The 27,981-nt window shown below is 40.5% G+C and overlaps 1 protein-coding gene across 4 annotated transcripts; it reads left to right on the top strand.

The window, feature by feature from the left end:
- The first annotated feature begins 418 nt into the window (after positions 1–418).
- LOC131942210 (protein NEDD1) lies at positions 419–26,406 on the top strand. 4 transcript variants are annotated; one of them, XM_059301949.1, is made up of 17 exons: positions 419–526; positions 4,323–4,448; positions 4,586–4,683; positions 5,974–6,090; positions 6,551–6,691; positions 7,007–7,236; positions 7,845–8,031; positions 10,298–10,379; positions 10,779–10,856; positions 13,271–13,366; positions 14,585–14,682; positions 15,151–15,253; positions 15,757–16,135; positions 17,995–18,029; positions 18,730–18,899; positions 25,038–25,196; positions 25,700–26,406. In XM_059301949.1, exons 2-17 carry the CDS (start codon positions 4,328–4,330, stop codon positions 25,802–25,804), a joined length of 2,199 nt encoding a protein of 732 aa, XP_059157932.1. In that variant the 5' UTR covers positions 419–526; positions 4,323–4,327; the 3' UTR covers positions 25,805–26,406. The 4 variants fall into 4 exon arrangements, with proteins under 4 accessions (XP_059157932.1, XP_059157929.1, XP_059157930.1 ...); XM_059301946.1 differs by having other exon boundaries at positions 18,694–18,899; positions 25,700–26,404; XM_059301947.1 differs by lacking the exon at positions 419–526 and adding an exon at positions 1,858–1,952 and having other exon boundaries at positions 18,694–18,899; positions 25,700–26,405.
- Positions 26,407–27,981: the final 1,575 nt, after the last annotated feature.

Raw genomic sequence — 27,981 nt, 5'->3', positions numbered from 1 at the left:
TATATATATATATATATATATATATATATATATATATATATATATATATATATATATATATATAAATTATTCCGCACTATTATACACACATTAACGATGCTTGACGGTGTGCTGGGGGAGATAAAAATCCAAAAAAGCAAGACGTCATTTGTGGATGCCCCCCCCCCCCAACCCACGTAAATGCGTGTACAAATAAAAAGCAGAAGTAAAAAAAAGTGCTGGCTCATCATTAATTGATATAAAAGTAGATTGAACTAAACTTCATTCCCTAACAATGACGGTTGTTAGGCACGCCGCACAACAGCCTAAGTTTCATTTGCTTAAAAGCGAAAGAAAAATGTGGATCTAGATCTAGAATCTAGGACTAACGACGCCTATGACTGCCTACAAGCAATGATTGGAAATTTTAAGTTAGGAACGACAACTCTAATATCAAAACAAAATAAAAATTCAATGCAAGGCGCCAGACTAGGAAAAATAATAAATTCAGATTTTAAAGGCCTACAATATTATTCGATTATTCAATGTAGGCTAGATTTCGATCTATATGTAGAATTTAGATATAAAATAGCCTAGATTTCTAGAGATAGAGAATCTAGATCTAGATCTACAGAATCTAGATTTCTAGATCTAGAATCTAGCTAGAATAATCTAGATCTAGATCTATCTACTATCTACCTACTAATCTAGATCTAGAATCTAAATCTAGACCTAGAAAATGTAGAAATCTAGTAGATACTAGATACTTTAGTCTAGGAATGTTGGGATATTTTTCCTAATTATCATAGAATGATAAAATGTACACAGATTAATCCTATAATATACCCCATTGATAAAAATACCAAATTTATCATTCTAGGCCTAATAGTTTTTTTTATATGAATTTTTAAAGTTATGTATTAAACTTGTTATTTGTTATAACTTATATAATAATATATCACTGTAACATCGGATATAATTGTGTGATTGGCTTTAGGCTTGCATACCACTGCTGCTATTTGAGATAAAATTATAAAACGTTGACACTAGTTAATGTAAGCCTAAGCTTCTTGCCTGTCGTTTTTAATTTTTAATAGATAACTTGATCAATGTATTTTATCTAGTTTAACAGTGCCACCCACAATTTAAATTCTTTCCAACTTCAAAAACTACGTCATTGGCATTAGTGCGTGTATTTTATCGATAATAGGTAAAGCGGTGCTAAACCGACGCCATGGCGTTGTCAAGGCCGAAGCGCTAGCTCGGGGATTTGACATGTATGATAACTCGTAAACAGAAGTAGTAAGTGCCATAAAACCGTTATTATAATAATATTTGTTTATTTAATGGACACTTACAACTAATGGCAAGACACTTATAATGTGTTTAATACGTAAACTTATTTAAAATGTGACAGCACCGTACGGGACATGTTCGCGAGATAAACTCATTAGAATCGTGCGATCGATTTCGGCTTTAAGATTGTCATAATGGCGGTAACTTTCTAATTGAAACATATAATACGACTACACCAGAATATCTATATCGAATATTTCTAAAAACTCGATTCCAACAGTGAGATTCGGCATTCTTCAGAAAATGGCGAGATTTTATAAAGTCTGCATCAAAAAGTCCGGATGTGGAATACCGAATCGAAACAGCGGAAGTCGGAATGCCTAACTTTAGTCAGATTAGGGTGATTAGGGACAAGGATAAAATTTGAATTTTAAAAAATTGAAAAATGTAATAGCACCATCTTATATCTTATAGAGCTAGTTTAGCCAGGAATAAAGATATTTTAATTTTAGCTCAAACGGTTTTTTTAACGTTTTTTTTATAGGCCTAATGGGGTTTTTCCAATTTCTGTAACCCTTGTTTTTTGGATGTGAACAAAAACCTCTGTAACTTTTTTAAATACCAGGTATTTTTTAATAAAAATTCACTAGGATCAAGCTTATCATATCGGTAAAAGGGTAAGATACAACTAATTTCAGTGGATGTGAAAAATTGTTAAAAGCAATGTTAACCAAGAGGGCAACCCCCCCTAAAATTTTTGAGCAAATGTCTTATATAGGCAATACTAAATCTGCTGCCAAATTTTTATTATATGGAATATTTCAGTAAAAATTGGCTTAAATGATGCCAACAATGTACACATTCACAGAAAGTAAAAATATTTTACTTAGCTTATGTAGTTATGTTACAGTAATGGTCAAAATCAAAAAGTACTTTTTATTCTGCGCAATTACTTTCTTGCAAGAAAGAACTACAATGCCTAGCTTATTTTAGATAACTTTGCCTATAGGCCTATTCTTTAAAGATAATATAAATGATGGTTATTATATACTTTAATATGCCCACTGATCAAAGTTGATAAAAAAAATATTTTTTTTAATAAAAATGGGCATGAAACTATGGTACCCCCCCCCCCCCCCCCCCCCTTAATTTTGTGACGAAGAATTCTCCAACAGACAACATACATCTGTTACCAATTTTTAACCACTTGGAATATTTAGCTGAAAATTTGCTGAAATGTTATCAATATTGTATACATTCACAGAAAGTTCAGATATTTCATCTAGCTTATGTGGTTTTGTTACTGTTGGTCAAAGTTAAAAGGTCATTTTTGTCCAGCGCAGCTACTTTCTAACAAGAAAGGGCTACAATGCTAAACTGATTTTAATTTCTTTGCTTATATCATTCAAAAACAGTAAAATTTGAAGGTGATTATGTACTTTAAATTCACATTGATGTAAGTTAATTAAAATAATATGATAAAAGACCATAGAAGTTCAGGGACATGTTGAAAGGTGAAAACAGAGAATTGCAAGATTTACCATATTACACAGCAGTAAGATGGCTAAGTTTTTGAGAAAGTTCTAAGCAGAGTATTTAAGTTAAGAAAAGTAAAGTAAAGGCAAGCTACAGCCATTAATGTCTGATGAAGAGAGGGTATAGAAATTGGCCTCTGCTGCAGATGAAACTAGTCATTTCAATTTTATGAACCTAAAACTACAAGAGAGGGAAATCTAGTTTCTGATCTATACACCCATCTAAAGGCCTTCAGATCCAAACTTGTCATGTTTTCGGAACAAGTACAAAACAATAACTTGACGCACTTTCAGCAGTGCAAGGTCTTCATGGCTGAAGCAACAGCTGAGTCCCCCCGGGTCATTTCCATGAAAGATCATCAAAGACCTCCAGCTGCAGTTTCAATAGTGATTTTCTGACTTGGATTCAAAGGCAGAAGTGAGACTCAAAACCCATTTGAAACAAATGTGGCCAGTTGCCCAAATAAACTGCAGCTGGAGGTCATTGAATTACAATCAAATGTGGCCAGTTGCCCAAATAAACTGCAGCTGGAGGTCATTGAATTACAATCAAATGTGGCCAGTTGCCCAAATAAACTGCAGCTGGAGGTCATTGAATCACAATCAAATGTGGCCAGTTGCCCAAATAAACTGCAGCTGGAGGTCATTGAATCACAATCAAATGTGGCCAGTTGCCCAAATAAACTGCAGCTGGAGGTCATTGAATCACAATCAAATGTGGCCAGTTGCCCAAATAAACTGCAGCTGGAGGTCATTGAATCACAATCAAATGTGGCCAGTTGCCCAAATAAACTGCAGCTGGAGGTCATTGAATCACAATCAAATGTGGCCAGTTGCCCAAATAAACTGCAGCTGGAGGTCATTGAATTACAATCAAATGTGGCCAGTTGCCCAAATAAACTGCAGCTGGAGGTCATTGAATCACAATCAAATGTGGCCAGTTGCCCAAATAAACTGCAGCTGGAGGTCATTGAATCACAATCAAATGTGGCCAGTTGCCCAAATAAACTGCAGCTGGAGGTCATTGAATCACTATCAAATGACCTCCTTAGAGACAAGTTCAAAGAAGGGCGGGTGGGTTTTATAAAAATTTGGCCAAGGAAGACTTTCCTAAAATGAAAACTTTTGCATCAAAGTGTCTTTCAAATTTTGGAACAACATACCTGTGTGAACAAACATTTTCAAGTATGGAATACATGAAGAACAATTTGTGTTGTCGGTCCCCCGACAGTGTTTCTTTCAGACTTTCTTCTCTGGGGGGGGGGGGGGGGGGGCACACTTGAAATTTGTATAAATATTTCTATATAAATTATATTTCATTTGGGGGGGGGGGAGCTTTGCCACCCCGAAGAGATGTGTGGAAGAAACTCTGGCCCCCAAACTGATATTTGATAGTTAATGTGGCCCTGGTCTACAGTATCAAGTGAATCATAAAGTAATGCATTTAGTAGGGGTCTAGGCATATAGTTTGTACTGAAAAGTCCATATAATAGTTTGTTTTGATCTCCTCAGGAAATATGATCTGCCTGGCCTCAACAGGTGACGAGGCAAAAATCTGGGACGCCCCCACATTTTCCTTGCTTGAGCAGTTCAATTCTCATGACAGCCCAATCTCAGATTTGACATGGAGCCACGATGGTAATTTCAGTGTTTCAGTGGTTAAACCTTGTCACACACAGCACTCACTACAGTTCAAATGGTAGCTTGCCAAAAAAAAAACCACCAAAGAAAATAACTAATGAGTTGAGCTAATTAAACTAGAACTTTAATTGCAGGTCATTCCATAGCTACCTGTTGCAACACTGATAGGACCGTCCATTTGAGGTTAACTAAAGCCTCACACTCTATCCCTGCAGACTCTTTTACACTGCCTGTAAGTGCTTCAGTGGCAGGTACTTTTCATGTGATGTGGGGTCTCTGGTCAGTTATTGTTTATGTGATGTGCACCTCTGGTCAGATATTGTTTATGTGATGTGCACCTCTGGTCAGATATTGTTTATGTGATGTGCACCTCTGGTCAGATATTGTTTATGTGATGTGCACCTCTGGTCAGATATTGTTTATGTGATGTGCACCTCTGGTCAGATATTGTTTATGTGATGTGCACCTCTGGTCAGATATTGTTTATGTGATGTGCACCTCTGGTCAGATATTGTTTATGTGATGTGCACCTCTGGTCAGATATTGTTTATGTGATGTGCACCTCTGGTCAGATATTGTTTATGTGATGTGCACCTCTGGTCAGATATTGTTTATGTGATGTGCACCTCTGGTCAGATATTGTTTATGTGATGTGCACCTCTGGTCAGATATTGTTTATGTTATGTGCACCTCTGGTCAGATATTGTTTATGTGATGTGCGCCTCTAGTCAGTTATTGTTTATGTGATGTGCACCTCTGGTCAGATATTGTTTATGTAATGTGCACCTGTTAAAAGGATGTTAATGTTGTTCATGTCATATGACAATGATGTTAATGTTGTTCATGTCATATGACAATGATGTTGATGTTGTTCATGTCATATGACAATGATGTTAATGTTGTTCATGTCATATGACAATGATGTTGATGTTGTTCATGTCATATGACAATGATGTTAATGTTGTTCATGTCATATGACAATGATGTTGATGTTGTTCATGTCATATGACAATGATGTTAATGTTGTTCATGTCATATGACAATGATGTTGATGTTGTTCATGTCATATGACAATGATGTTGATGTTGTTCATGTCATATGACAATGATGTTAATGTTGTTCATGTCATATGACAATGATGTTGATGTTGTTCATGTCATATGACAATGATGTTAATGTTGTTCATGTCATATGACAATGATGTTGATGTTGATCATGTCATATGACAATGATTTTAATGTTGTTCATGTCATATGACAATGATGTTGATGTTGTTCATGTCATATGACAATGATGTTGATGTTGTTCATGTCATATGACAATGATGTTGATGTTGTTCATGTCATATGACAATGATGTTGATGTTGTTCATGTCATATGACAATGATGTTGATGTTGTTCATGTCATATGACAATGATGTTGATGTTGATCATGTCATATGACAATGATGTTAATGTTGGTCATGTCATATGACAATGATGTTGATGTTGATCATGCCATGTTTACCCATCTCTTGTGCAGGCTGGCTGCCTGTGTTTGGATTACAACTCCTATTCTAGGTTTTTGTTGTGCGGATGTGTGGATGGGTCCCTACACATCTGGGATCGCAAGACTCAGTCTATCAAAAAGTCATACTCTGTAAGTCCTTGCTCATTCCTTTTTTTGTGGGCTATCAAATGGACATTTTAAATCTATTTTTATTGTTTTATTTTTATATTCTACTGATTGGTGAAATATTTCTCTAAAACAAAGCTATTGTTTTATCTAAAGAGAGAATATTCTTTTATCTAAAAAGAAAATATTGTTTTGTCTAAAGAGAAGCTATTGTTTATCTAAGAATTTATTGTTTATCTAAGGGGAAGATATTGTTTATCTAATGGGAAGCTATTGTTTATCTAAGGGGAAGATATTGTTTATCTAAGGGGAAGCTACTGTTTATCTAAGGGGAAGATATTGTTTATCTAATGGGAAGCTATTGTTTATCTAAGGGGAAGATATTGTTTATCTAATGGGAAGCTATTGTTTATCTAAGGGGAAGATATTGTTTATCTAATGGGAAGATATTGTTTATCTAAGGGGAAGATATTTTGTCTCTCAGAAGCACAGGCAGCCAGTGAGCAGCGTGAGATGGAACTGGAATGATACATACATTGCCCTGGGCTCAGAGAGTGGGGAAATTGTGTTGTATAATGTGGTGACAGGTCAAGCTAGTAGTCCACTGATGCCATCATCTACTCAGGTACTGTAAGGCTCAGGTACTTGTTACCTTTGATGTAAGGCTCAGGTACTTGTTTCCTTTGATGTAAGGCTCAGGTACTTGTTTCCTTTGATGTAAGGCTCAGGTACTTCATCTCTAATCAGGTTCTCAGTTGAGAAATCGTTAAATTCAATTAGAGGTCCTTAATTTAGTTTAGGAATTAGATTCATGGTTTGGGACCTGTTAGTTCTTTGTTTAGTAACAGGTCCTTTGTTTCAACCTTGATATTCTTAATGTCAGCTAGCAAGTGTAAAATACTCTCCCAGATGTGAAATATGTCAACTGTATATTGTGCAGGCCATTCGTCAAATGAAGTACAATCCCTATCGTAAAGCTTCATTAGTGTCTGCCTCTGATGACGGCGTGATAAATGTTTGGGACACCAATTCCAGACGTCTGCTGCATTCCTTCAGTACCAGCCACCAGGCACCTGCCAAAGATCTGGCATTTTCTCCCATCAACGATTGCTTGATGGTCAGTGTCGGCCTGGACAAAAGAGCCATTTTTTATGATGTCCAGAACAAATCGTAAGACCTGTAGTTTTGCTCTGATTTTCACTCTAGTACTTGTTTTTTTAACGACTTGTGTTTTTCTAAATAGAACATGTTTTCTTCTATAGTAATTTTTGCAATTTTTCTACACTATCTTAGTTTTTCTATCTTAGTTTTAAAGGTTAGGGTGAGCTACTATAGTAGTTTTTATACATGTGTATTGATAAGCTAGTTAATAGGTTTTATACGTGTGTATTGATTTGGGCTAGTTAGTAGTTTTTATACGTGTGTATTGATTTGGGCTAGCTAGTAGTTTTTATACGTGTGTATTGATTTGGGCTAGTTAGTAGTTTTTATATGTGTGTATTGATTTGGGCTAGTTAGTAGTTTTTATACGTGTGTATTGGTTTGGGCTAGTTAGTAGTTTTTATATGTGTGTATTGATTTGGGCTAGTTAGTAGTTTTTATACGTGTGTATTGATTTGGGCTAGCTAGTAGTTTTTATACGTGTGTATTGATTTGGGCTAGCTAGTAGTTTTTATACGTGTGTATTGATTTAGGCTAGTTAGTAGTTTTTATATGTGTGTAGTGACGGGCTAGTTAGTAGTTTTTATACGTGTGTATTGACTTGAACTTTGTTTCAGACCTGTGAAAACCATTGTTGCGGAGCAGCCACTGACATCTGTGGACATGATGCATGATGGGGCTACTGTTGTTGTTGGCACGTCCAGGGGGAAAATATTCTTCTATGACATGCGCCAAGCCTCCACTCCTGTCTTCAGTCTAGCAGCACATAAATCTTCAGTACGCCATTTAAGTTTCATCAAAAAGGTAATGTATCAAAACAAGTCTGGGAGAGCCATAGAAAGTAATGTGTTGATCTGGCTAACTTAATACTTTACATACACTTATCTGGCTAACTTAATACTGTACATACACTTATCTGGCTAACTTAATACTGTACATACACTTATCTGGCTAACTTAATACTGTACATACACTTATCTGGCTAACTTAATACTGTACACTTATCTGGCTAACTTAATACTGTACATACACTTATCTGGCTAACTTAATACTTTACATACACTTATCTGGCTAACTTAATACTTTGTCAGCCTTTGTCCTGTCAGTCTTTGTCCTGTCAGCCTTTGTCCTGTCAGCCTTTGTCCTGTCAGCCTTTGTCCTGTCAGCCTTTGTCAGCCTTTGTCAGCCTTTGTCCTGTCAGCCTTTGTCCTGTCAGTCTTTGTCCTGTCAGTCTTTGTCCTGTCAGCCTTTGTCCTGTCAGTCTTTGTCCTGTCAGCCTTTGTCCTGTCAGTCTTTGTCCTGTCAGCCTTTGTCCTGTCAGCCTTTGTCCTGTCAGTCGTTGTCAGCCTTTGTCCTGTCAGCCTTTGTCCTGTCAGCCTTTGTCCTGTCAGCCTTTGTCCTGTCAGCCTTTGTCCTGTCAGCCTTTGTCCTGTCAGCCTTTGTCCTGTCAGCCTTTGTCCTGTCAGCCTTTGTCCTGTCAGCCTTTGTCCTGTCAGCCTTTGTCCTGTCAGCCTTTGTCCTGTCAGCCTTTGTCCTGTCAGCCTTTGTCCTGTCAGCCTTTGTCCTGTCAGCCTTTGTCCTGTCAGCCTTTGTCAGCCTTTGTCCTGTCAGCCTTTGTAAAATCATGTCTGGGTATTAGGGAACTGATTGTAAAATCATGTCTGTTAGGAGGGAACTGATTGTAAAATCATGTCTGGGTATTTGGGAACTGATTGTAAAATCATGTCTGGGTAGGAGGGAACTGATTGTAAAATCATGTCTGGGTAGTTGGGAACTGATTGTAAAATCATGTCTGTTAGGAGGGAACTGATTGTAAAATCATGTCTGGGTATTTGGGAACTGATTGTAAAATCATGTCTGTTAGGAGGGAACTGATTGTAAAATCATGTCTGGGTATTTGGGAACTGATTGTAAAATCATGTCTGGGTAGGAGGGAACTGATTGTAAAATCATGTCTGGGTAGTTGGGAACTGATTGTAAAATCATGTCTGTTAGGAGGGAACTGATTGTAAAATCATGTCTGTTAGGAGGGAACTGATTGTAAAATCATGTCTGGGTATTTGGGAACTGATTGTAAAATCATGTCTGTTAGGAGGGAACTGATTGTAAAATCATGTCTGGGTAGGAGGGAGCTGATTGTAAAATCATGTCTGGGTAGGAGGGAACTGATTGTAAAATCATGTCTGTTAGGAGGGAACTGATTGTAAAATCATGTCTGGGTAGGAGGGAACTGATTGTAAAATCATGTCTGTTAGGAGGGAACTGATTGTAAAATCATGTCTGGGTAGGAGGGAGCTGATTGTAAAATCATGTCTGGGTAGTTGGGAACTGATTGTAAAATCATGTCTGGGTAGTTGGGAACTGATTGTAAAATCATGTCTGTTAGGAGGGAACTGATTGTAAAATCATGTCTGGGTATTTGGGAACTGATTGTAAAATCATGTCTGTTAGGAGGGAACTGATTGTAAAATCATGTCTGTTAGGAGGGAACTGATTGTAAAATCATGTCTGTTAGGAGGGAACTGATTGTAAAATCATGTCTGTTAGGAGGGAACTGATTGTAAAATCATGTCTGTTAAGAGAGAACTGATTGTAAAATCATGTCTGTTAGGAGGGAACTGATTGTAAAATCATGTCTGTTAGGAGGGAACTGATTGTAAAATCATGTCTGGGTATTAGGGAACTGATTGTAAAATCATGTCTGGGTATTAGGGAACTGATTGTAAAATCATGTCTGTTAGGAGGGAACTGATTGTAAAATCATGTCTGGGTAGGAGGGAACTGATTGTAAAATAATGTCTGGGTAGGAGGGAACTGATTGTAAAATCATGTCTGGGTATTTGGGAACTGATTGTAAAATCATGTCTGGGTATGAGGGAACTGAAGGCTGAAGAAGTTCTCGTGTGCAAGTAAATCTGCTGTTCAAAAGCAGCTCTTGGTGGCTGGAGGCACCATTGTCATTTTAAGAAGTTGGTTAAGGTTGTTTGTCTACAGTTTAGTTAAATGGTTGACCAACAAAATGGTTGACCAACACTTGTTCAATTGTTGACCATTATATTCAACTTTTCAGGAAGATTCCAAGAATGATAATGTCAGTCGCAGACAACTTCCATCTACACCTTTAGCTAGTGAAAACTTGAACCAAAATGCATGTGAGTTGAGCCCAATCTATGTTAGACTCTCTCAATATAATAGCTCTTATGTTAGACTCTAAATAACGTAGCCCTTATGTTAGACTCTCTAAATAACGTAGCCTTTATGTTAGACTCTCTAAATAACGTAGCCCTTATGTTAGACTCTCTAAATAACGTAGCCCTTATGTTAGACTCTCTAAATAACGTAGCCCTTATGTTAGACTCTCTAAATAACGTAGCTCTTATGTTAGACTCTCTAAATAACGTAGCCCTTATGTTAGACTCTCTAAACAACATAGCCCTTATGTTAGACTCTCTAAATAACGTAGCTCTTATGTTAGACTCTCTAAATAACGTAGCCCTTATGTTAGACTCTCTAAACAACGTAGCCCTTATGTTAGTTTCCACTATTTTCAGCCCACTCCTCCCCCAGGACCTCACAGCTCAACAACTTCCATCTTACTGGACTAGAAGCTTTTTCACCTCTAGCTGAAGGTAGGAATACTGACTCGAGCTTGTCATCTTATGACACACTGGTGTCATCTCATGACACACTGGTGTCATCTCATGACATACAGGCATACCACTTATCCTGGTTATCCTGGAAATAGGGATTTGAGAATAAAATGTTTTCAAAATTTTCAAAATTTGACTTAAACTTGACGCAAAATTCCAGTTTGCAGTAAAAAAAAAAAATAAAACTAGGACATTTGAACATTTATCAACATCAGTTATGGGAACAGTCCAGTAATATGCCAGCATTTATTGCGCTGCTTCATTCATTTTCTATTTGCCCAACTGACCCTGATATTTTCTATTTGCCCAACTGACCCTGATACCTGGTAAACAGAGAATCAGATTGGATGATGTAAAAAACTTCAAGTTTGACGGCACTTGCTGGACTAAACTGCATTCATAAATGCTTCCATGACCATTGCTGGACTAAACTACATTTATAAATGCTTCCATGACCATTGCTGGACTAAACTACATTTATAAATGCTTCCATGACCATTGCTGGACTAAACTACATTTATAAATGCTTCCATGACCATTGCTGGACTAAACTACATTTATAAATGCTTCCATGACCATTGCTGGACTAAACTACATTTATAAATGCTTCCATGACCATTGCTGGACTAAACTACATTTATAAATGCTTCCCTGACCATTGCTGGACTAAACTACATTTATAAATGCTTCCATGACCATTGCTGGACTAAACTACATTTATAAATGCTTCCCTGACCATTGCTGGACTAAACTACATTTATAAATGCTTCCATGACCATTGCTGGACTAAACTACATTTATAAATGCTTCCATGACCATTGCTGGACTAAACTACATTTATAAATGCTTCCATGACCATTGCTGGACTAAACTACATTTATAAATGCTTCCATGACCATTGCTGGACTAAACTACATTTATAAATGCTTCCATGACCATTGCTGGACTAAACTACATTTATAAATGCTTCCATGACCATTGCTGGACTAAACTACATTTATAAATGCTTCCATGACCATTGCTGGACTAAACTACATTCATAAATGCTTCCATGACCATTGCTGGACTAAACTACATTCATAAATGCTTCCATGACCATTGCTGGACTAAACTACATTTATAAATGCTTCCATGACCATCACTCACCTTGTTGAGCCAACATCATTCTGACCTCTGGTCATTTTTCTTGGTCTGTGTGAAATTATTGGATCATTGACACCTGCCATTTTTTTCTTGGTCTATTTGAACTTATTTTACCTAGTAGTCTGTGAACTTATAGGATCATTGCTAACTGAGATCTTTTACAAATTTTAGCAACCAAAGCTTTTATTAAAGGGTGCAAATTAGTTTTATTTGCTTATTCTCAGTGCATTTAAAAGCTCTAAAAGCTATCTAGACCTAGCCAAGTTGGCTCTAAAAGCTACCTTAAACAAATTAGAAATTACAGGATGAATCATAACCTTAGCCCAAGGGTCGGCAACCTGCGGCTCACGAGCCGCATGCGGCTCTTTTGATATCAAGATGCGGCTCTCCAGCTCCGTGAACAAATACTAATAATCTTAATAAAAAAATAAAATATTTGAAATAAAAAAATGTTAGTGGCTCTTTATACCTAGGGAAATTTTGAAAATTGTAACTTTTGGCTCTTCCTCTTTAAAAGGTTGCCGACCCCTGCCTTAGCCCAAAGAGAATTGTAACTGGTGGCACCTATTGATCCACAATCAAAATTATTTCTCCTTTTCTGTCAATGTCTTCATATTTGAGCACAATTTTCTTCAGATGACATTGTTCACATAGCTGAGAATGTATTATGTATGGCTCAGTTTGTATCATTAGAATTCTATCAATCAACAAATTGTTAATTATAATTGGATTAAGAATTTCTACTTAATAATATATTTAAATATTTTATTTTTGGGAAAATGGCATTCATGCGAGTGTCTTCTGGGCATTTGTGAAGACTGTACTAAGTCATAGAATACAAGATATCACGAAAATCTAACGAGTATTAATAAAATGTAAAATGTCAGAGAATAAATATAGCAGGAATAATATTAGGGGATCATACAGGTGACACTGCAGAAAAAGCAATAGGGCCTAAAATAATTTATGAAATACCATAAATTAAACTATTAATGGTTAAATAAATATCAGAGACCCAATGTGGTACATATAAATTTATTGAGATAAAGTACCTTTATAATTGAAAGTTACAAACTAGTGAAGAAAACAAAATACAATGATACAAATTTTTTTTGTTTGTATGTACTAGGAAGTGTTAGGTAGAATAAATGTTTATATGTACTAGCATGTATTTGGTAGAATACAAGTTTAGATGTCTTAGGTAGAATACACTAAATATGTGTGTGATCAAACTGAATTATCTCCTGTAGGCAACAAAAGCAATGCTTCAGTAGCAGAGCAGTCTGGGAATGAGAGGTCTTGGATGTATAACAAATCTGTTGCTGCTGCTGACATCACTCATTTAGGTCAGATTTTACTTTGGACTTCTCACTCAATGACCAGGGTCCACTCACTCACTGACCAGGGTCCCCTCACTCACTGACCAGGGTCCACTCACTCACTGACCAGGGTCCACTCACTGACCAGGGTCCACTCACTGACCAGGGTCCACTCACTGACCAGGGTCCACTTACTCACTGACCAGGGTCCACTCACTGACTGACCAGGGTCCACTCACTGACCAGGGTCCACTCACTGACCAGGGTCCACTCACTGACCAGGGTCCACTTACTCACTGACCAGGGTCCACTCACTCACTGACCAGGGTCCACTCACTGACCAGGGTCCACTCACTCACTGACCAGGGTCCACTCACTGACCAGGGTCCACTTACTCACTGACCAGGGTCCCCTCACTGACCAGGGTCCACTCACTCACTGACCAGGGTCCACTCACTGACCAGGGTCCACTTACTCACTGACCAGGGTCCACTCACTGACCAGGGTCCACTCACTCACTGACCAGGGTCCCCTCACTGACCAGGGTCCACTTACTCACTGACCAGGGTCCCCTCACTGACCAGGGTCCACTCACTCACTGACCAGGGTCCACTCACTGACCAGGGTCCACTCACTGACCAGGGTCCACTCACTGACCAGGGTCCACTCACTCACTGACCAGGGTCCACTCACTGACCATGGTCCACTCACTGACCAGGGTCCACTCACTGACCAGGGTCCACTCACTCACTGACTGACCAGGGTCCCCTCACTGACCAGGGTCCACTTACTCACTGACCAGGGTCCACTCACTGACCAGGGTCCACTCACTCACTGACCAGGGTCCACTTACTCACTGACCAGGGTCCACTCACTGACCATGGTCCACTCACTGACCAGGGTCCACTCACTCACTGACCTGGGTCCACTCACTGACCAGGGTCCACTCACTCACTGACCAGGGTCCACTTACTCACTGACCAGGGTCCACTCACTCACTGACCAGGGTCCACTCACTCACTGACCAGGGTCCACTCACTGACCTGGGTCCACTCACTGACCAGGGTCCACTTACTCACTGACCATGGTCCACTCACTCACTGACCAGGGTCCACTCACTGACCAGGGTCCACTTACTCACTGACCATGGTCCACTCACTCACTGACCAGGGTCCACTCACTGACCAGGGTCCGCTCACTGACCAGGGTCCACTCATTGACTAGAGTCCACTCACTATCTTCCAGGTGAAGGTGTGTTCTCTCCTCTGCGTAATGACTCTCACAGTATCAACAGTTTACATGGTAGCAGTTCATTAATGGGCAATAACTCCTTCCTTATGCAGGTATTATATGGTTACACTTCCTACTAGACCACATTTGTTATTCATTGATTCAAAGCTTTTAGCAATTTTTAAATTAGTTATTTATCTCAGACATACTTAGACCCCCTCTAGGTCGCTGTTTCAACCTGATTGACATTTTAGAAGCGTTTCATCAATGTGATGGAAATGATGTAATTTAAAATGTGTGACCTTTTGTTTTGATGTTGAGGTGCTGTATTGGATCTTAGTTGTTGGTGTGCATGTTTACCCACAAAACTCAGATGCCCCAGGCAGTAAGGGGGGGGGGGGCTGAGAAGGCTGCAGCCTTAAGTTGGTACATTTAAAAAAGATTCATTGTGGCGGAGCACGGTTATACAGCTAGTAGACATATATACAGACATGATCAAACTTTAAAGTGTAGAAATGAGAACATTATATCTGGAGTCATGGTCAGTACCCTGAATAATGTGTACTTTTCATTTTGTTCAGATTCTTGCATCAACAGAGAACTCAGTCAATGATCTATCCCATGTCTCCAGCACTGCAGTTCATGGGTTTGCTGATAACCCTAATCTACTGGCAACTTCACTTGGTAAACACATAGATACCCTAAACCATAATAACCTATCTGAGACATTTTGTTTTTTAACCTAAAACTTAACCACTAAGCCTAGTTGCTTTTATATCTAAAACAAAATATTTTTAAGTGTAGAAGCTTTCACATTTTTTAATTGTATCATACAGATGACATTTTTAAAATGTATCATACAGATGACAATTTTAAAATGTATCATACAGTTGACATTTTTAAAATGTATCATACAGTTGACATTTTAAAAATGTATCATACAGTTGACATTTTTAAAATGTATCATACAGTTGACATTTTAAAAATGTATCATACAGTTGACATTTTTAAAATGTATCATACAGTTGACATTTTTAAAATGTATCATACAGTTGACATTTTAAAAATGTATCATACAGATGACATTTTTAAAATGTATCATACAGTTGACATTTTTAAAATGTATCATACAGTTGACATTTTAAAAATGTATCATACAGTTGACATTTTTAAAATGTATCATACAGCTGACAAACCTCCACATGACATCAACCTGGATGTCAGTCCTCTAATGTTTCCTCCGAATGGGGAGTCCCCACACCAGAGGACTGACAGATCGTCTCCCCCACACCAGAGGGCTGACAGATCGTCTCCCCCACACCAGAGGGCTGACAGATCGTCTCCCCCACACCAGAGGGCTGACAGATCGTCTCCCCCACACCAGAGGGCTGACAGATCGTCTCCCCCACACCAGAGGCCTGACAGATCGTCTCCCCCACACCAGAGGGCTGACAGATCGTCTCCCCCACACCAGAGGGCTGACAGATCGTCTCCCCCACACCAGAGGACTGACAGAACACCTCTTAAGTCACCTGGATCAAATGGAAGTCACCTGATACAATCAAGGTACTGTCAACTTGTGACTGCAGTATCAAAGTTCAAGGACATGGGTACTCAACAAAATAGCTGACTTAAGGACATGGGTACTCAACAAAATAGCTGACTTAAGGGCATGGATACTCAACAAAATAGCTGACTTAAGGGCATGGATAGTCAACAAAATAGCTGACTTAAGGACATGGGTACTCAACAAAATAGCTGACTTAAGGACATGGGTACTCAACAAAATAGCTGACTTAAGGACATGGGTACTCAACAAAATAGCTGACTTAAGGACATGGGTACTCAACAAAATAGCTGACTTAAGGACATGGGTACTCAACAAAATAGCTGACTTAAGGACATGGGTACTCAACAAAATAGCTGACTTAAGGACATGGGTACTCAACAAAATAGCTGACTTAAGGACATGGGTACTCAACAAAATAGCTGACTTAAGGACATGGGTACTCAACAAAATAGCTGACTTAAGGACATGGGTACTCAACAAAATAGCTGACTTAAGGGCATGGACAGGTGATGAAAAGCAAATTATCCAAAATGCTTATTTATAAACCTAAGGCTATCATATTTAGAATATAAGTTATAACTGAAAGAATTAAGTCTAAAAGTTCAAAATGGCCAAAAGTTTCCTGCCATTACCATGGTGATGGGGACATCTTGGATTTTATTTACCCTTTAAATCAAAATAACTCAAAGATGGCATATGCGATTTCAATAAAAACTTACAGGATTATAGAAATACATGTTAGTAACAATTCTGATCAATTATATTTTCAAATACTTGAGTTTTTACAAATATTTTTTTTAAAGTCACTTTAAAATAAACCGGGAGTGATCTCCCCTAAACTTTCTCAAATATTCTTATATAACTCGGAATACAGACATGATTTTAAATAACTTTTAAAAATAGAATAGAATCTCGTAGAAAAAAGAATTGCGTACCAAGCGAACGCCTAAACAAAATGTGCATAATAGTGTGCAATATTATTAGTACTTTATAAATTTACATGCGTTTTTTGAGAAATCGAAAATAGCATAAATTAGTACTTCCGGTCAACGGAAATTACTCAAAATTTGACAGAAGGCAGAGAATTAGATCTTTTACTTACATGTGAAATTTTATTTATCTATCTGAAATAGTACTCAAGTTATAGGCTTTTGAAAAATTCAAAGTAGAAAAAGTACCACTTCCGGTTATCAGAAATCGCTCAAAAGTTGATCAGGATCTACGATTTTGATAAAATATTTATATATGAAATTTCATCAACCTAGCCATACTAGCCGTAACGGTACTCCAGTTATCGTGTTTACACACAGACAGACAGACATACGGACAAGATTGCAAAATTATGTTTTTCCGTATCATGAGGTGTAAAACGTTGAGATTTGTAAAAATCTATATTTTCTTTTTTGCACGATTACAAGACTTTCTCTATACAAGAAAGTAAAAAATTGAAATTTGTGCAAAAAATGCACCATTTTAACTTTAAAAGAAAAACCATACAATTTTTAAAAAATTTGTAATATCAGTTTTGTAGGTATATGTTTACAAAATAACTAGAGAAAATTTGGATCAATTTCAATAATATCTAAAAAAGCTATTTCAATGTTAAAATTGTAAAACATTCCAAGATGGCCACCATCGCCATGGGAACAGCAGGCAATTTTCGCCCATTTTTCAAATTTTAGACTTACCTCTCTGAGTTATAACTATATACTAGATATAAAAGTATTAGTTTTATAAATAACCATTTTGGATAATTTGCTTTTTATCACCCGCCCATGCCCTTAAAGTTAACAAAATAGCTGACTTGAAGACGTAGGTTGTCAACTAAATAGTTGTTGAAATTTTCTTACTTCAGGTTAAACACCAGTCAACTAGCAGAAAAGAAAAGTGGTAGGTGATGTGCTGTCTGTCTGTCTGTCTGTCTGTCTGTCTGTCTGTCTGTCTGTCTGTCTGTCTGTCTGTCTGTCTGTCTGTCTGTCTGTCTGTCTGTCTGTCTGTCTGTCTGTCTGTCTGTCTGTCTGTCTGTCTGTCTGTCTGTCTGTCTGTCTGTCTGTCTGTCTGTCTGTCTGTCTGTCTGTCTGTCTGTCTGTCTGTCTGTCTGTCTGTCTGTCTGTCTGTCTGTCTGTCTGTCTGTCTGTCTGTCTGTCTGTCTGTCTGTCTGTCTGTCTGTCTGTCTGTCTGTCTGTCTGTCTGTCTGTCTGTCTGTCTGTCTGTCTGTCTGTCTGTCTGTCTGTCTGTCTGTCTGTCTGTCTGTCTGTCTGTCTGTCTGTCTGTCTGTCTGTCTGTCTGTCTGTCTGTCTGTCTGTCTGTCTGTCTGTCTGTCTGTCTGTCTGTCTGTCTGTCTGTCTGTCTGTCTGTCTGTCTGTCTGTCTGTCTGTCTGTCTGTCTGTCTGTCTGTCTGTCTGTCTGTCTGTCTGTCTGTCTGTCTGTCTGTCTGTCTGTCTGTCTGTCTGTCTGTCTGTCTGTCTGTCTGTCTGTCTGTCTGTCTAGTGTGGGCTGGTGGGCTAACACCAAGTAGCATGTGCTTGTAGATGTTTTACTCAAATGTCTCCAGATACCAGCACCCCTGTTAAGTCTGTCTCGTCATCAGACAGAAGTTCCGCCCCTACTGTCTTGTCATCAGACGGGAGCTCCGCCCCTGCTGTCTGGTCCATCCGCCACCTTGTTCAGGAGCTGTTGAGTGAACAGTTCAGGGAGCACCACCAGCATCTCAAGTCTGAGATCAAGTTCATGTTGGGCCAGTCTGGTGCCCCGACACAGGTAAACACACCTGACATCACACACCTGACATCACACACCTGACATCACACACCTGACACCACACACCTGACACCACACACCTGACATCACACACCTGACACCACACACTTGACATCACACACCTGACATCACACACCTGACACCACACACCTGACATCACACACCTGACATCTGATATCACACGACACTACACACCTGACATCACACACCTGACATCACACACCTGACACCACACACTTGACATCACACACCTGACATCACACACCTGACACCACACACCTGACATCACACACCTGACATCACACACCTGACATCACACTCCTGACACCACACACTTGACATCACACACCTGACATCACACACCTGACACCACACACCTGACATCACACACCTTACATCTGATATCACACACCTGACACTACACACCTGACATCACACACCTGACATCTGACATCACACACCTGACATCACACACCTGACATCACACACTTGACACCACACACCTGACATCTGACATCACACACCTGACATCACACACCTGACACCACACACCTGACATCTGACATCACACACCTGACATCACACACCTGACATCACACACCTGACATCACACACCTGACATCTGACATCACACACCTGACACTACACACCTGATATCACACACCTGACATCACACACCTGACATCACACACCTGACATCACACACCTGACATCACACACCTGACATCACACACCTGACATCACACACCTGACATCACACACCTGACATCACACACCTGACATCACACACCTGACATCACACACCTGACATCACACATCTGACATCACACACCTGACACTACACACCTGATATCACCTGACATCACACACCTGACACCACACACCTGACATCACACACCTGACATCACACACCTGACATCACACACCTGACACTACACACCTGACACTACACACCCGACACTACACACCTGACATCACACACCTGACATCACACACCTGACATCACACATCTGACATCACACACCTGACACCACACACCTGACATCTGACATCACACACCTGACATCACACACCTGACATCTAACATCACACACCTGACACCACACACCTGACATCTGACATCACACACTTGACACCACACACCTGACATCACACACCTGACATCACACACCTGACATCACACACCTGACATCACACACCTGACATCACACACCTGACATCACACACCTGACATCTGACATCACACACCTGACATCACACACCTGACATCACACACCTGAGATCACACACCTGTCATCACACACTTGACATCACACACCTGACATCTGACATCACACACCTGACACCACACACCTGACACCACACACCTGACATCTGACATCACAAAACTGACATCACACACCTGACACCACACACCTGACATCTGACATCACAAAACTGACATCACACACCTGACATCACACACCTGACATCACACACCTGACATCACACACCTGAGATCACACACCTGTCATCACACACTTGACATCACACACCTGACATCTGACATCACACACCTAACAACACACATGAGATCACACACCTGACATCTGACATCACACACCTGTCATCACACACCTGACATCACACACCTGACACCACACACCTGACATCTGACATCACACACCTGACATCACACACCTGACATCTGATATCACACACCTGACATCACACCTGAGATCACACACCTGTCATCACACACCTGACACCACACACCTGACACCACACACCTGACATCACACACCTGACACCACACACTTGACATCACACACCTGACATCACACACCTGACATCACACACCTGACATCTGATATCACACACCTGACATCTGACATCACACACCTGTCATCACACACTTGACATCACACACCTGACATCTGACATCACACACCTAACACCACACACCTGAGATCACACACCTGACATCTGACATCACACACCTGACATCACACACCTGTCATCACACACCTGACATCACACACCTGACATCACACACCTGAGATCACACACCTGTCATCACACACTTGACATCACACACCTGACATCTGACATCACACACCTGACACCACACACCTGACACCACACACCTGACACCTGACATCACACACCTGACATCTGACATCACACACCTGACATCTGACATCATACACCTGACATCACACACTTGACATCACACACCTGACATCACACACCTGACATCACACACTTGACATCACACACCTGAATTCACACATTCCAACAGACAACCCCCATTTGTGACTGTCATTCCATGTTTTCACAGATTTTAACATTTTGATGGTTGATAGTTGTAGCTATTATATGTAAGATTTACCAAAGGATAATTTCTTTCATACAGAAATAAATTGTAAAAATCTAAATGAAATTAGAAATACAAGATTTTGGCAGATATCTGCTAACTTTTGGTAGTAATGGTGTTGCGTTAGGGTGTGTTGGTGTTCTATGTGTGTTGGTGTAGAGGTGGTGTGGTATGGTGTAGAGGTGGTGTGTTAGTGTGTGTTTGTGTAGAGGTGGTGTGGTAGGGTTTAGAGGTGGCGTAGAGGTGGTGTGGTATGGTGTGTTGGTGTAGAGGTGGTGTGGTATGGTGTGTTGGTGTAGAGGTGGTGTGGTATGGTGTGTTGGTGTAGAGGTGGTGTGTTAAGGTGTGTTGGTGTAGAGGTGGTGTGGTAGGGTTTAGAGGTGGCGTAGAGGTGGTGTGGTATGGTGTGTTGGTGTAGAGGTGGTGTGGTATGGTGTGTTGGTGTAGAGGTGGTGTGGTATGGTGTGTTGGTGTAGAGGTGGTGTGTTAAGGTGTGTTTGTGTAGAGGTGGTGTGGTAGGGTTTAGAGGTGGCGTAGAGGTGGTGTGGTATGGTGTGTTGGTGTAGAGGTGGTGTGGTATGGTGTGTTGGTGTAGAGGTGGTGTGGTATGGTGTGTTGGTGTAGAGGTGGTGTGTTAATGTGTGTTGGTGTAGAGGTGGTGTGGTATGGTGTGTTGGTGTAGAGGTGGTGTGGTATGGTGTGTTGGTGTAGAGGTGGTGTGGTATGGTGTGTTGGTGTAGAGGTGGTGTGGTATGGTGTGTTGGTGTAGAGGTGGTGTGTTAAGGTGTGTTTGTGTAGAGGTGGTGTGGTAGGGTTTAGAGGTGGCGTAGAGGTGGTGTGGTATGGTGTGTTGGTGTAGAGGTGGTGTGGTATGGTGTGTTGGTGTAGAGGTGGTGTGGTATGGTGTGTTGGTGTAGAGGTGGTGTGTTAATGTGTGTTGGTGTAGAGGTGGTGTGGTATGGTGTGTTGGTGTAGAGGTGGTGTGGTATGGTGTGTTGGTGTAGAGGTGGTGTGGTATGGTGTGTTGGTGTAGAGGTGGTGTGGTATGGTGTGTTGGTGTAGAGGTGGTGTGTTAGGGTGTGTTTGTGTAGAGGTGGTGTGTTAAGGTGTGTTGGTGTAGAGGTGGTGTGGTAGGGTTTAGAGGTGGCGTAGAGGTGGTGTGGTATGGTGTGTTGGTGTAGAGGTGGTGTGGTATGGTGTGTTGGTGTAGAGGTGGTGTGGTATGGTGTGTTGGTGTAGAGGTGGTGTGGTATGGTGTGTCGGTGTAGAGGTGGTGTGTTAGGGTGTGTTTGTGTAGAGGTGGTGTGTTAAGGTGTGTTGGTGTAGAGGTGGTGTGGTTGGGTGTGTTGGTGTAGAGGTGGTGTGGTATGGTGTGTTGGTGTAGAGGTGGTGTGGTATGGTGTGTTGGTGTAGAGGTGGTGTGTTAAGGTGTGTTGGTGTAGAGGTGGTGTGTTAAGGTGTGTTGGTGTAGAGGTGGTGTGGTAGGGTTTAGAGGTGGTGTGGTATGGTGTGTTGGTGTAGAGGTGGTGTGGTATGGTGTGTTGGTGTAGAGGTGGTGTGGTATGGTGTGTTGGTGTAGAGGTGGTGTGTTAGGGTGTGTTTGTGTAGAGGTGGTGTGTTAAGGTGTGTTGGTGTAGAGGTGGTGTGGTATGGTGTGTTGGTGTAGAGGTGGTGTGGTATGGTGTGTTGGTGTAGAGGTGGTGTGGTATGGTGTGTTGGTGTAGAGGTGGTGTGTTAAGGTGTGTTGGTGTAGAGGTGGTGTGGTATGGTGTGTTGGTGTAGAGGTGGTGTGTTAAGGTGTGTTGGTGTAGAGGTGGTGTGTTAGGGTGTGTTTGTGTAGAGGTGGTGTGGTAGGGTGTGTTGGTGTAGAGGTGGTGTGGTATGGTGTGTTGGTGTAGAGGTGGTGTGGTATGGTGTGTTGGTGTAGAGGTGGTGTGTTAAGGTGTGTTGGTGTAGAGGTGGTGTGTTAGGGTGTGTTTGTGTAGAGGTGGTGTGTTAAGGTGTGTTGGTGTAGAGGTGGTGTGGTTGGGTGTGTTGGTGTAGAGGTGGTGTGGTATGGTGTGTTGGTGTAGAGGTGGTGTGTTAGGGTGTGTTTGTGTAGAGGTGGTGTGTTAAGGTGTGTTGGTGTAGAGGTGGTGTGGTATGGTGTGTTGGTGTAGAGGTGGTGTGTTAAGGTGTGTTGGTTTAGAGGTGGTGTGTTATGGTGTGTTGGTGTAGAGGTGGTGTGGTATGGTGTGTTGGTGTAGAGGTGGTGTGTTAAGGTGTGTTGGTGTAGAGGTGGTGTGGTAGGGTGTGTTGGTGTAGAGGTGGTGTGGTAGGGTGTGTTGGTGTAGAGGTGGTGTGGTAGGGTGTGTTGGTGTAGAGGTGGTGTGGTATGGTGTGTTGGTGTAGAGGTGGTGTGGTAGGGTGTGTTGGTGTAGAGGTGGTGTGGTAGGGTGTGTTGGTGTAGAGGTGGTGTGGTATGGTGTGTTGGTGTAGAGGTGGTGTGGTAGGGTGTAGAGGTGGTGTGGTAGGGTGTGTTGGTGTGGTAGGGTGTGTTGGTGTAGATCATGCTTATGATAGGATGGTGATTTAAGATGTTGATGGTAGGATGGCGATATGGGATGATTGTAGGATGTGGGTGTAAGATGAGAATGGTAGGATGGTGACGGTATGATGGTGGTATAGGATGATGGTATAAGATGATGGTAGATGGTGGTATAAGACGATTGTGGTATAAGATGATGGTGGTATAAGATGATGGTAGATTTGTGGTATAAGATGGTGGTGGTATAAGATGATGGTAGGATGGTGGTATAAGATGATGGTAAGATGGTGGTATAAGATGATGGTAGGATGGTGGTATAAGATGATGGTAGGATGGTGGTATAAGATGATGGTGGTATAAGATGATGGTAGGATGGTGGTATAAGATGATGGCGGTATAAGATGAGGGTAGGATGGTGGTGTAGGATGATGGTAGGCCGGAGGTATGAGATGATGGTAGATTGGTGGTATAAGATGATGGTAGGATGGTGGTATAAGATGATGGTATGGTGGTGGTATAAAATGTTGATTGTAAGATGGTGGTATATGATGGTGGTATAAGATGGTAGGATGGTGGTATAAGATGGTAGTAGGATGGTGATTTATGATGGTGGTATAAGATGGTGGTATAAGATGGTGGTATAAGATGGTGGTATAAGATGATGGTAGGATGGTGGTATAAGATGATGGTAGATTGTTGGTATAAGATGATGGCAGATTGGTTGTATAAGATGGTGATGGTATGATGTTGGTATAAGATGGTGGTAGGATGGTTGTTATAGGATGGTGGTATAAGATGATGGTGGTATAAAATGTTGATGGTAGGATGGTGGTATAAGATGGTGATGGTATGATGGTGGTATAAGATGGTAGGATGGTATAAGATTGTGATGGTATGATGGTGGTATAAGATCATAGGATGGTGGTATAAGATGGTGGTAGGATGATGATGGTGGTATAAGATGATGGTGGTATAAGATGATGGTAGGTTGGTGGTATAAGATGATGGTATGATGGTGGTATAAGATGATGGTAGGATGGTGGTATAAGATGATGGTGGTATAATATGATGGTAGGATGGTGGTATAAGATGATGGTGGTATAAGATGATGGTAGGATGGTGGTATAAGATGATGGTAGGATGGTGGTATAAGATGATGGTAGATTGGTGGTATAAGATGGTGGTAGGATGGTCATTGTGTGAGATAAGACGTGTGGCAGAAACAAACCTTTCTGAAATTTTGTCCTTCTTCCAGCCCACAACAAACATTTCAATGCAGAAAAATCCTGAAGTTTTTCATGCGGAGTTCCTGAGAAATCTGGTCAGAGAGGAACTGGAGGACTTGAAGGATTTTATACACAAGGAGTTCTGGTGTGTGCAGGTGGAGCTCATCAAACAGGTCTTTCAGCTCCAGGTACCAAACTTGTTACTGACACACAACTTGTTACTGGCACACAACTTGTTACTGACACACAACTTGTTACTGGCACACAACTTGTTACTGGCACACAACTTGTTACTGGCACACAACTTGTTACTGGCACAAAACTTGTTACTGGCACACAACTTGTTACTGGCACACAACTTGTTACTGGCACACAACTTGTTACTGGCACACAACTTGTTACTGGCACACAACTTGTTACTGGCACACAACTTGTTACTGGCACAAAACTTGTTACTGGCACCAAACTTGTTACTGGCACCAAACTTGTTACTGGCACACAACTTGTTACTGGCACACAACTTGTTACTGGCACACAACTTGTTACTGGCACACAACTTGTTACTGGCACACAACTTGTTACTGGCACACAACTTGTTACTGGCACACAACTTGTTACTGGCACAAAACTTGTTACTGGCACAAAACTTAATGAATGTATCAGTCAAGTTTCTGTGACCTTGACCTTTCAGAAGAGAATGGAGCTAGGGTTTGCTGAATGCCAGATCAACCCCGCCCTGTTGGAGGAGATCCAGAGACTCAAGGAGGAAAACAGCAGGTTGAAGAGGACCTTTTGATTGGCTAGTTGAAGAGGACCTTCTGATTGGCTAGTTGAAGAGGACCTTTTGATTGGCTAGTTGAAGAGGACCTTCTGATTGGCTAGTTGAAGAGGACCTTCTGATTGGCTAGTTGAAGAGGACCTTCTGATTGGCTAGTTGAAGAGGACCTTTTGATTGGCTAGTTGAAGAGGACCTTCTGATTGGCTGTGTTAAGTGGCCTTGACCCATTCATCTAATTAAAGGACGTGCCCGTCTGTTGATTGTCCACCACTGACATCTGGACAGTTGGGTCAAGTTGACACAACTGTCAGATATCTGTGCCAGATAGATGCCAGATAGATGGCAGATATCTGTGCCAGATAGATGCCAGATAGATGACAGATATCTGTGCCAGATAGATGACAGATATCTGTGCCATTCTGTGCATTGCTAAATACTATTAGTTTTTGTAAAAGTTGTTTGGGACCATTAGCTTTGATCAGCCAACCAGCTCAAGATATTGTTTGAAACAAACCCTTGTCTTTGTAAATAAAACTATACTGAGTAATGAAATTATTCTATAAGTATTTTACCAGCTCAAGATATTGCTTGAAACAAACCCTTGTCTTTGTAAATAAAACTATACTGAGTAATGAAATTATTCTATAAGTATTTTACCAGCTCAAGATATTGCTTGAAACAAACTCTTGTCTTTGTAAATAAAACTATACTGAGTAATGAAATTATTCTATAAGTATTTTATTTCAGAGGTTATTCATTCAGTAGCGTAGCAGGGGGGGGGGGACATATGTCCCCGGGCGCCGACCTTAGGGGGCGCCAAAATGGGTTGGAAAAATAAATTGAAAGTTTGAGGGGGTGCAAATCGAAAGTTTGAGGGGGAGGGGGGGGGTGCAAATTGAAAAGTTTGTCCCCAGGCGCCGGGAAGGGTAGCTACTATGCCTCTGCATTCATCCATGATGTCACATCTTTTATTTGACCCTTCCCCCTCCTTTATCACACATCACAAAAAGCCAGACCTCCACCCTGAAATGACGTCATATCTCCGACTACAACCCCATCAGAAGTTTTTGCTTTTCTCTGATTACTGAACTCATTAGAAATAAGCTAAAATATTAACTGGTTATAGTTATCAATTTCTACTACAGTTTACGCAAAATAAGGGCTAAAATTGAGTTTCTACTGGTTCATTCTGTCTCTGTCAGCCTAGTAAGTATTGGCATAGTTTGATTTCATTCTGTCTCTTTCAGCCTTGTATTGGCATAGTTTGATTTCATTCTGTCTCTGTCAGCCTAGTATTGGCATAGTTTGATTTCATTCTGTCTCTTTCAGCCTTGTATTGGCATAGTTTGATTTCATTCTGTCTCTTTCAGCCTTGTATTGGCATAGTTTGATTTCATTCTGTCTCTGTCAGCCTAGTATTGGCATAGTTTGATTTCATTCTGTCTCTTTCAGCCTAGTATTGGCATAGTTTGATTTCATTCTGTCTCTTTCAGCCTAGTATTGGCATAGTTTGATTTCATTCTGTCTCTTTCAGCCTAGTATTGGCATAGTTTGATTTCATTCTGTCTCTTTCAGCCTTGTATTGGCATAGTTTGATTTCATTCTGTCTCTTTCAGCCTAGTATTGGCATAGTTTGATTTCATTCTGTCTCTTTCAGCCTTGTATTGGCATAGTTTGATTTCATTCTGTCTCTTTCAGCCTAGTATTGGCATAGTTTGATTTCATTCTGTCTCTTTCAGCCTAGTATTGGCATAGTTTGATTTCATTCTGTCTCTTTCAGCCTTGTATTGGCATAGTTTGATTTCATTCTGTCTCTTTCAGCCTAGTATTGGCATAGTTTGATTTCATTCTGTCTCTTTCAGCCTTGTATTGGCATAGTTTGATTTCATTCTGTCTCTTTCAGCCTTGTATTGGCATAGTTTGATTTCATTCTGTCTCTGTCAGCCTAGTATTGGCATAGTTTGATTTCATTCTGTCTCTTTCAGCCTAGTATTGGCATAGTTTGATTTCATTCTGTCTCTGTCAGCCTAGTATTGGCATAGTTTGATTTCATTCTGTCTCTGTCAGCCTTGTATTGGCATAGTTTGATTTCATTCTGTCTCTTTCAGCCTTGTATTGGCATAGTTTGATTTCATTCTGTCTCTGTCAGCCTTGTATTGGCATAGTTTGATTTCATTCTGTCTCTTTCAGCCTTG

This window comes from Physella acuta, unplaced genomic scaffold, assembly GCF_028476545.2.
Source record: "Physella acuta isolate Inbredline_101_S28 unplaced genomic scaffold, ASM2847654v3 ptg000394l, whole genome shotgun sequence".
NCBI lineage: Eukaryota > Metazoa > Mollusca > Gastropoda > Physidae > Physella > Physella acuta.
The sequence above is the reverse complement of the archived record's forward strand: the minus strand, read 5'-3'. Positions and strand labels throughout refer to the sequence as shown.